Source organism: Astyanax mexicanus, chromosome 13 (assembly GCF_023375975.1).
Source record: "Astyanax mexicanus isolate ESR-SI-001 chromosome 13, AstMex3_surface, whole genome shotgun sequence".
Classification (NCBI taxonomy): Eukaryota; Metazoa; Chordata; class Actinopteri; order Characiformes; family Acestrorhamphidae; genus Astyanax; species Astyanax mexicanus.
The window spans coordinates 40,368,803-40,380,566 of NC_064420.1; the positions used below are offsets into that span (position 1 = coordinate 40,368,803).

Sequence of the window (11,764 nt, forward strand, 5' to 3'; positions counted from 1 at the left end):
TCCTATGACCTTTTTCTGGCTATAACAGCTTTTGCTGGTTACCTAAGCAACCATGGTGCTGCTGATGGTTCTGATACAAGAGCTACTGTGAACATGGAGATAACAGAATGTCAAAACTCAGTGTTTATCAGCTCATTCACACACTGTTAAACCAAAGATATACAGAATTAGAACTGAAGAGAGCTGACAAGAGAGTGCAACAGAGAGTCCTTGATAAAATCACCAGATTCATTTACTCTCAAAAGAGATTAAACCATAATGCACATTTTAAAAGTACTTTTTAGAACACTCAGTGCAACTACACATTCTCACCAATAACATACCGACTATCACTTTAAAATAGTATATACAAAAATAACATATGTCAACAAACGTGCATAAATGGGTGTGTCATCAAGGTCTTTTTCTAGCTGTAAGAGAGACTAGAAAGAGAAATTAAGCACTTGTCCCTCGCTCCATCCTGCCTGAGAGCAGCACTTTACACCACAGACGAGCGCAGAAACTGTCCTGAGTACAGAATCATTTATTCAGCAAGTGATAAAACTCTCTAAAACTCGATGACACGAGGTGAGCAGTAACTAAAGCCCTTTTTTTATATATAAACACTGTATCTTGAAGGATTAGGGGTGGGCGATATGGCTCTAAAATAATATCACGATATTTCAGGGTATTTTTGCGATAACGATATACTTGGCGATATATAGGAAAACTAAAATAATTCATTCATTTCAGGAATATAGTATAATAGTATAACAGTATAATCATAATGTGGCAAAATAAATAATACAGCATAAAATAATATAATGCAGCAAAAAATAATGCAGAATATTTAGTGCATGCATATAAACTGCAAACAATTATACAATAAATTCACCTAAAGCTTTACAGTAAATAATAGACTATAATAGACTAACATCTCTATTATCACGATATGGATTTTTAATATCTTGATATTTCTGTGTCACGATATATTGTATACGATATAATATTGCCCACCCCTATGAAGGATAATATTAAACCACACTGAACTGAATTTATTTGTCAGCTGGAGAAAGAAGGGAATTGTGGCTGATTTTTATACTGTAATGCCACCAATGGGTTCAACTATTTAAAATATTTCGTTTTGTAAAGGAAGCCGTGTTAAAGTTGTTGGCGTATCTCTTTTCAAGGTCTATTGTTTACATTCTTCAGCTTTTTCTTCTGTTAATGAAGTCTGATTCCTCCATATATTGTTTAGTTTTGTGAGACAAAGTAAACCCAATAGTAATCAAAACCTTAATTTAAAGCCTTACGGTTTTATATTATATGTTCTCTTAGCAGTACAGTAATTCACAGACCTATATATAAGCCCAGTCATACCATGAATTAAAAAAATAAATAAAATAATAAAAATACTGTGATATACCGTGAAACCGTCAGAATCTTGAAAAAATATTGTGATATAAATTTTTGGTCATACCACCCAGCACTACCGTGGTGTAATATTTTTGCCGTATCCCTACGCAAGTCTTTAACTTAGCAAACCAAAACATCTACAGTGACCCCGCTGAACCCAGAGATTTGGACTTTGAAGGACAAACTCAGTGTTTGTTCACGTAATCAGCCTCCTCTCGCTCGGCAGGCCCCACTCTGCAGCCCAGCCTGGGAAAGACAACATAATGAACGCTGGAAGTCAACTGCGTCTCGCTACCAGGAAAAGCCAGTTCCTCTCGCAAGGTCACGCTGGGATGCGGGCGTGTGACATGTACGCGTGTGCCACGTCTCTGATGTTTTAAAAGGCTCTGATGAAAGTGTAAGATCACAGACACGAGGCCCTGAAAACGCAGAGCATCGGCTACGGCGAATAAACTCACACAGACACTTAAACACATTTCCTACAACATAAACAAAGACATCTCCATTACTGCTCTACACCAGAGCACACGAGTCAGCGCAGTTCATCTACACACCTCCTCTATATACACACACTCGCCTCCCTTAAGTGCCCTGACTTTCAGAGAGAGCGAGAGAGAGAGAGAGAGAGAGGCCAATCTCATTCATAATGGACACTGAGATTCATCACCACTTCCTTAGAACTACTCAGCTCACACGCCTACTTTAAACACAGAAATAGAAACAGAAAGAAAAATACATCCACATGCATTGCAGCTGCCTCTTCACAATCTGTGAGGCATCAATTCAGACAGCACTAAAACAGCAGGAAATTATGTGTAATTATCTACATTACGTGTAATTTGTTTTTATTTACTTTTTGGGGAGATGATAAAAACACTCGCAGCATTCAAAATGAATTAGAAAAATGATGCTCTATATTCATACAGACACAGTTATTGCTATGCTAATCAGTTAATCAATTATGTGTACTGGTGTGATGCAGTCATAATTACAAATCAATGCTGCAGGAAATAGCAAATTATGCCAGAAGAATTCCATGGAGCACCAGGCTATTGTCAAGCATTAACATAAAGAATAATTTAATTCCACAAAATGAATATAAGAGGAAATGTTTACACTTCTTACATTTCTGAATAAATCAGAATAAATATGTTTACTGTAAACAAACATATGGCATTTGGTCCCACGTTATAATTAATGTAATAATATTAACTGTATCACTACACATTAACAATCAATGTAATAACATTGTATTTACTGTTGAACTATGTTGAACATTGTTTCAGCTTGATTACAGTTGTACAAGTTATGTAGTTACCCATAAATATCTTTCAGACATAGAACATTTTCTCCAACTTTCTATGATAAAATCTGAATTTTGATTTATATTATTCAAAATCACCACAGCCCTAATTACATAGCAAAGGCTGTTGCAGAAAACACTAATTCAAAACTGATGTTGACACACAAACAAAATGACTAAATCTGTAACACTGCATACTTCACAAGTAGTTACGATGTTATTACACAGATTTTTAACATGTAACTACAATGTTAGAGTTAAAGTTATGTTTTTAATGTATTATTTAAATATTCACACAAAATGCTCAGTAAAGCTGAAAAAAATTATGTGTGTAGAAACAAGGTCTGCACTTATCATCTATTTTTTTAGATCCACTAAGCATATAGCACCCTGTTCTTCAAGGGTCAGGACCCCACAGAACCACCACAGAACAGGTATTATTTGGGTGATGGATCTTTCTCAGCACTGCAATGACACTAACATGGTGTTGTGTTAATATGAGTGGCTCTGACACAGCAGTGCTGCTGGACTAAGAATAGTCCTGAAAAAGTACTAGAAAATGATCATTTACTTTATCTACAGGGTGAAATAGCTTGGTATGAGGCTCATACAGGCACGCTTTAAACTCAGGCCTGCTCTGTGGTGGTCCTTCATGGCCCTGACCATTGAAGAACAGGGTGAAAAGAGGAGAATAACACATGCAGATAGTATCCTTTGTGATCATTGGAGCTAAAACCATGCATATGTGTGTAGAAACAAGGAGGTGGTCATAATGTTATGAAACTTCTGAAATTCAAGTAGGAGCACTTTAAATTTGACATTGATTCAAATATAAAGTATAGCCTCTTAATGCACTATACTGTCATAAACTATAAATCATCAAACACACTTATCATAGACCTTTGTCCAGACCAAACTGGGAAAAAAATGTGAAGTTCTTCAGCTATTTATTGGCTTTTACCCAGTTCAAATTCACTAATTCAATAGAGACAGTTCTGTCTAACAGCCCACAGCCAGTATATCACAGCAGACCACAGTATATACCACTGTCCCGTCTCCTGAGTGGACACTTCAACTTAATGAGTTTTTAACAGGCAGCATAAAACGATTACTGTCCTGCCAAACTTATTACAGAGTCTGAACAATAACCCGCTTAGGCCTGTTACTGAAACCTAAAGGGTCTCTTTATCTAATTTACCTCTGGTGAAGAGGGACCTCTATATTTCATAATACATCCTCACTTAATATGTATGTCTGAAACCCGGCATTAACTGACCACATCAGCCTGCTGCTGGACTGCACTGCTTCTGAATGAACTGAATGTACAAATGTAGTCAGTGTAGCGAAGACGGCAGAACAAGCTGTTCTCCAAACCAAACGACCCAAAACCCACCAGCCTGCACACAGAGTTTCAGCAGAGTGTAGAAAATGCAATGTTTTTTTACTGCGGGAGACAAAATGTACGTTTTAAAAGGTGCATTATGTTCCCTTTCCAAATGGAAAATCAATATGCAATCAATACTATTAGGCGAAACCCTTGTGTCTTTATTTTTGCACATATTTTACTTTTTGACATAATACAGGTTATGTTATTTCATGATAATGGACTAGAGTTTAGATCCAGTCCAAAATATCCAGCCCGACCCAGCCTGAGCCCCTGTAAGTTCTGCCCGAGCTTGACCCAACCCGACCCATCCCATACACTGTCATTTTGAGCCCAAGCCCGATTTAAACCCAACATTTTTTAGTAAGTAAACTGAGCTTTTAAAAAACATTTTTGGGCTGTTTAAATGAGTGAAATCTGTTCAGAATGATGTTAACTAACATTAAGACTGGAAAAGACCTATTATTAGAGAATAAAAGTTAATTAAGGACAGATCTCCGAAAGATTAAAACACAAACAATGAGAATAAATATCCACAGACCTAAACATCGGTAATTTAAGCTACAAAAATGATGTCTGAATAACTTTCCTCTAATCTAACATAATTTAACATGGTAAAAGAATAGAAAATAATTTTCAAACAAACAAATTTTTTATATTGAGCTCATAGTCTAAGTGCAAAAACACAAAAAACAGTAATATGGCCATGCACAGCACTGCACAGCGCTGCAGGTCAAGTGTGTAATACGGACGAGTGGAGTGTTTCTACATTGTGATTATCACGCCATAGCTTTATATAAAATAAAAATAGCATTAAAAAACAGACGCCTACTGAAAGTGGTGGGAAATCTTGAGTCAGGTCGGGTTCTGACAGAGAAGCTCTATAATGGACTATTAGAGAGTCTGCAAAATTCCTTTTTTCACATTTTTATGCTTATTAATTGTTTCTTCATAAATCAGTGGTATTAAAAACAAAATGTATCCTGCTTCAGTTTGAATAACTGTCTCTAATGTCTACGAAAGCCTTTCTATTAAATTTTTTTAATAATTCCTGTGAAGGTTTTGATTTAATTCAGCAACAGGATGGTTAGCGAGGTCAGGATATTGAATAATCACCATCCCACCTCATGTCTAACTCCACGTCTCCTCATGCCAAAAGAATTAGATGAAGCATCACCATTTTAAATATGCATTTCCAAGGGTGCCGAGTGGTCCAGCAGTCTAAAGCGCTGCCACTAGGATCAGGAGATCTCTGGTTTAGATCCTGGGCATGTAGCTTGCCATCAGCTGCTGGAGCCCTCAGAGAGCACAATTGGCCTTGCTGTCTCTGGGTGGGTAGATGGCGCTCTTTTCCCTCATCATTCCAAAAAGGTAATGCTGATCAGCACAAGGCATCTGTCTGTGAGCTGATGTATCAGGAAACGAGTCGCTGCACTTTCCTCTGAGCGTGGTGTGATGCTACTTGGCAATGCTACATCAGCAGCAGCTGGATAAGAGGTGCTGGTCTGGTCTGGTCTGGTGTTGTGGCATCACTTGTGATAGGGGATATAGAGCTGAGTAGCAGCTGTAATGGGTGGGACAATTAGCCTAGCTAAACTGGAAGAGAATGGGGAAAAATCTGAAAAAACCTGCCATTCATTCATGTATCTGCTCCTATTGGTAATACTCCTAGACAGGGACTAGACAAGATGTATGTAAGATGTATGATGTATTGCACATCATTGTCAGCATGGGTGAAGCTTTAAGTAAGGACATACAGTGTATGCATGAACTTTTCTATTAGTAAAGTTAGTAAAGGAGTACAATGGGCTAGATTAATCAAATGGAAGCCTGACGCAGCTGGAAATGAGATCTAGCCTGTTTTGATTGGACTTCACTTATGGGAAACAGACAGTAAACACATTTCCAGAGAGTTCATGGATTTTAAAATCTCCTTTAAGGCTAATTAGCAATTGCTGAATTAGGGGAGATTATATCATGAATACCAAATATATTGCTAAAAATACAACAGTGGATCAAGGTCATGGTCGATATATAGCTCAGCCCTACTGCTGAAGACCACCCTACTGACATATATATAGATTAGCTCTACACAATACAGTACACATAACATTACTCAAATAGAGATATTCACTGTATACCAACTCTACCTTTTACAGGTATTTACAACTGATGCTTTCAAACACCTTAAGAGAAAAGAAATTCAAGTAAATAACTCTTGACGAGTTTAGCACAGCTGTTAACTGAAAGCCTGAATTCCAGGTGACTCTACTTCATAAAGCTGACTGGGGAAATGCCAGGATGTTACCTTTTATAATAACATATTTTGAGGGTTTGCAAATCCATCTTTATGCCGTATCTACATCCAATACAATGAGATGTATAAGTGGTTCATAAATAAAAAGAATATGTAAATAAATATATTTAACTGTTTATATCCTTACTATATTCAATGTTCTACTTTATTTTTGTAAACTTTTGTAAATGTGTTTTTTTATTCACTGCTGTGTGCAGTTACACCACTTTTGTTAGCTAGATGAGTCATGATGAAGCAGTTGTTCTCCTCTCTTGTCCTAATGGAGACCTCCTCCTCCTCCTCCTCCTCCTCCTCCTACCCTGCATGATTTGGGTGCTTCCTTGCTCTAAAACACCTGATTCTATATACTATATTCAATATACCACTTTTGTTAGATGAGTCATTATGAAGCACTGGTTCTCCTATCTGGTCCTAATGGAGACTAGGGCTGCAACTAATGATTATTTTGGTAGTCCACTAATCTGCTTTTTTTTTTGATTAGTCAATAATTATTTCAGCCATGTCCTTTATCTCTAAATCAATAGAAACAGCTGGTCACAAGATTTTAAAAGGCATTTAAATATCCAGATTAGGGGTGTGCCATATGATACAGTTCACGATAATATCGCCAAAAAATTTTAATATCGTTTACGATATTATACCCTGAAATATCGTGCCATATCACCCACCCCTAATTATCACATCAGGGTACTACTTTTTTGCTGTTTTTAGCAAAAAAAAAAAAAAACACACTGGTCTCATTTCCCATTATATATCTACTAGAGACAGATTATATCTGTCCAGTATCATTTTTTTTATTTAATACTGGATATATATGGAGATATGTAGAGCGCATTATTAGTGCCATGACATTCTGGATCATTGACTTCTGTTACAAATCTGATACATTTCTTGTATTTTTTAAAATCTCAGTTAGGGGTGGGCCATATCATATCATATGCAATAATAAAATTTAATATTCATTTTGGTGCAGTACTGTATTCTTGAAATCATTTTTTAAATTCAGTATTTCGTCATATCGTCAAGAGTATCGTTATCGCGATAAAACCATGAAATATCGTGATATTATTTTAGGGCCATATCGCTCACCCCTAATCCAGATGTTGTTTAATCCTTGTGTTGTCTTGCGGGTCAAAAGTGACCAGCTACCATGTTTAGCTGTAGAAACAATACCTTAACAATTCTTTTCCAACTAAAGGCACCCCATCATTAGAAAAGGTGATACTTTGTTTTGTTTATGTTTCCATGTGGGCTGTACATCACTAGGGTACAAAGATTGTCTTATGGGTCATTTTTGACTCATGAATTATAAAAGCATTTAAACACCAGGAAAAAAGTGTAAAGGCCCAAACACACAAACTCTCTCTAATACACACAGCATCAAACATCATAAGGATGACTCCAGGGTCTGACTCCAGGGTCTGACTCCCACAGTGTATTCAGCTGCCCATGTCCAGGACATTTCATCCCATTCACCTTTCTCCTGTTTATCACACCAGCCATCCAAAAAATCATCCTGGAGAATATACATTCGGAGTATTTAAAATTCAGCTAGGCTGCTTTATTTTGGGGCTTTTTTAGGTCGGGTCATTTTTGACCCATAGGACAAGAGGAGTAAACAGAATCTTAAGATCGCACAAGGGTTAAACTGGGAAAGTACTGATTATTTAGTGAGTAAATATGTAATATGTTGTGTTTAGGCACTTGTGGAGATGCAGACTAAGTTGAGTGTAAACTGTGTGAGTGAGCCATTTACCCATCTCCCATTGAGATTCTGTCCCAAGTTCTGTAATGCATTACTGTTACAAATAACGATTAGTCGACAATGAAATTTGTAGTTGACAATTTTAAATAGTTGACATAATCCCTATCCGAATGGGACTAGTTTCTCAGGGGGTCCTGCCGTAATTTTCTCTTTTATGGGGGGTCCTCTGAGATTTTATTTCCATTCGGAACAACCATGTATGTGTTTTTCTCAGACACCCTCTGAGAAAATTACAGGCTGAATTATCTAATGTTTTTCGCTGAACTCGTTTCGTTGTCGTGACTTAATTTTAGTCCCGTCCGGACGCACATCTCTGAGTTTCGTCACCTCACATTTAATAAAATAGCTATTTGTACACTGCCATGCAACGTAATTACACTTTGGGTGTCACGTGAGAAAGCCAAAAACGCACTGGTCCTCCTGTTTTTTCAATTGCCGTCCAGATGCAAGAGTTTTATCACTGAGTAGTAGACGTCCCCCTGAGAAACTAATCCCTCTAGATAGGGCTTTTGTCGATTATATCGACTAATTGTTGCACTCCTAATGGAGACCTCCTCCTCCTTCTACCCGGCATGGTTTGGGTGCTTCTTTACTCTAAAAATGGAAAATTGAGTTCCAAAGCTTCCTAAATTAATCCCATAGAGGGCTGATAAGCTAAATAATGAAGTTTAAGACACCCTGAAGTTGTGTGGTGTAATCAGTGCAGACTGGAACAGGGACAGGAACCAGCCACCATATTTGTTCCAGCAGACAATCTGCAGTGTGACTGGAATGACAAATGGAGCTGTGCTGTGCTGTGTGTGTGTGTGTTGTGGTCCATGTGACTGCTGACCATAGTGTACAGAGAACAGTGCACAGGGAACAGCCCACAGTGCCCAAACAGGTTCCCCTGGCTGTGTAGTAGTGTCTAAAGAGAAAGAGCAGGTGCCAACAGCCCCTGTTCACCATTTCACCTGTTCACTACCAAACACGGACAGCTCTCTGACAGCAGCAGCAGCAGCAGCTCTGAGTCCTGCACACATGGGCTCGGCTAAACAGCGAGCTGTAACTGAAAGCTTGCAGTTCAGACTTTCAGTTCCACCTTAAATGGTAGCTTTAAGTAACCGCTGCTGTGTGACCGTGACCGTGCAGGTGCCAGACGCCAGCGTTACCGCGAGCTATCTGCTGCACCATTTAAGGTGGACTGGAGAGATCGTCACATGAAGTCACATGAAGTTAAGGTGGGTTTATTACTATTTTACTATAATATCATTATAGTATTATTAGTATCAGTGTAAACAGAAGGAAGAGAAGCTGCTTCTCACCCGAAATCCTGGTCCATAGACTTGAAGAAGAATTTGTAGCTGTTGGTGGGCCGGTTGCTGAGGACATGTTTGAAATCCGCGAGCGTGACTCGGTCGGGGGAGACGCTGAGTTTAACTAAATACGGGGTCTCCTCTTCGTCCACATGATAGATTATTTTAGTCTCCGCCATGAGTGGGCTCAGGTTAGCTCACTGAACGGGCTGGACAGTCATTGACCACAGCAGCGCGGAGGGCGTTCGGCAGCCGAGAAAACACCACCCAGCCTACAGAAGCCCGCAGACCGCGGCGCTGCCCGGGGACATGTCCGCCGTCCGCCTGGATCCCGCAGGAAAGCAGATCACCTCTCCGGCGGCGGAGCGTGGGGTCTCAGGCATAGTCGAGCCCGGTCCGGCGTCAGTCAGTCTCTGGGTTCGGCAGCTCGGCTCGCCTGGTGGAAAACAGGAAGGGAAGGGAAAGAGAGAGAGTGAGCGTTTGTTTTCCCACCCGTTTACTGTCAAGTCCCGCCTTCCTGCACCGCGATTGGCCAGTCGCCTCGCTTTCCTGTCTTGTGATTGGCTGTTGCTTCATGCTGTCACGCGGTATGCGCTGCACACATGACGTGTATTATATTATAGTTCAGAAATACTATTTAAATCTATCAATCTATCTATCTATCTATCTATCTATCTATCTATCTATCTATCTATCTATCTATCTATCTATCTATCTATCTATCTGAATTATCAATGTCCATACACTTAGAAACTACAGAATTCCCTGGATATATCTTATGTAAGATTAAATATATTTTAAATGTATTTTTTGATCTTGTTAGACATGCAGTATTTATGTGGTAAAAGCCTCCAAAAAGTTATCATACAGTAAATGTCCCTTGTTTTTTGGTATGTAACATCTCAAATGTGCATCTTAAAAAAATAATTTAGTTTAAAATGTAAAACTCATATATTGTATAGGTGTATTACATATTTATATAAAGGTCTATTTTAATCTTTTGATTGTTGATGATTAAAGCTTACACCCAATGAAAACCTTAAAATCATTGTCTAAATCATTTTGGCAGTGTGCCAAGTCCTGCTGGAAAATGAAATCCGCATCTCCATAAGAGTTGTCACCAGAGGAAAGCATATGCTGTAAGATTTTCCGGGAAATCAAAACTACACTGACTTTAGACTTGATAATAAAACACGGTGGATCAACTCCAGCAGATGACATGACTCTACAAACCATCACTGATCATCAGTAATTTTTACGTTTCATTTGGAAATCAAAGGACCTGAGTCTGGTCTGTTATCTGCTGGTGTTGGTCCGTTGTGTTAGATCAAGTCTAAAGTCAGTGCAGTGTTTTCCTGGAAAATCTTACAGCACTTCATGCTTCCCGCTGTTGACATATTTTATGGAGATGCAGGTTTCATTATTAATTAATGAATTAATTAATGAATACCTAAAATAATGTATTTCTATATCTTTCTATACTTTTTTAAATTACATCATATAAAACTTATATGCGTTTATTTAAATATATAAATGCACAAGTAATATCTATACTAAATTCTCAGTTATGTTTGTTTTTTCAGTAGTGAAATGTGGGAAGGAGCAGATGTATATATAGGTCTAATCAGCACTGAAATAAAATCATGTGGGTGGATATTGCTTGTCAGTCTCAGTACAGGGGGCAGGTGTTGTCGGAATACGGGTGGGTTTAAAAGAAGGTTCAGGAGGGTCTGTGGGATGTTTTGAAGGAGTCTGCTGCTCTCTAGTGTTCTGTATAAGAACAGGCTGTAATTTGGTCTCTGCTCTGGAGGTTGAAGCATGTTGTGATCAATTCAATTGTTCATATGATAATCCTACAACATGGTTTGTGTTCTTGATATATTGAACAGTTTTTCTTCAGTTATTTACTCTGCATTCATTAGTAAGACAATATGACTAAATCTCATACCTCAATTTGTTTTAGAGAAATGCCAGTATACAAAAGGATGCGAAATGATTACACTATAATGAAGCTCAAGTCAAGACGTTTTTATTGCCAATACTGCATATGTACATAAAATACAGATGATTAAATTCAAAGTTACAGCGGGAAAAAAACAATAAAAGTAATTGTAAAATAGTATAGTATAATAAGAGTATAATGGTAATGTATCAGTATTTATTTGTTACACCATAAATAAAACATATGATATATATTTAAATAGTAGTGTTGTGTCCAAACTTTTTTCTGGGTACTAAATGTATATACACTTTCAGTCAAAAGTTTTAAAACACCACAATTCTTTTCTGTTTATGTTTGACATTT

The 11,764-nt window shown here is 38.0% G+C and overlaps 1 protein-coding gene across 1 annotated transcript in view; it reads right to left on the bottom strand.

Annotated features, from left to right (window-relative positions):
* The window catches only part of dvl1a (dishevelled segment polarity protein 1a), a 68,953-nt gene extending 59,020 nt beyond the window's left edge, over window positions 1-9,933 (bottom strand). The window contains exon 1 of the mRNA XM_022676966.2: window positions 9,469-9,933. Coding sequence (XP_022532687.2) covers window positions 9,469-9,638 — 170 coding nt within the window. The 5' untranslated portion in view covers window positions 9,639-9,933. The remainder of the gene's footprint in view (window positions 1-9,468) is intronic.
* Between the last annotated feature and the right edge of the window lie 1,831 nt (window positions 9,934-11,764).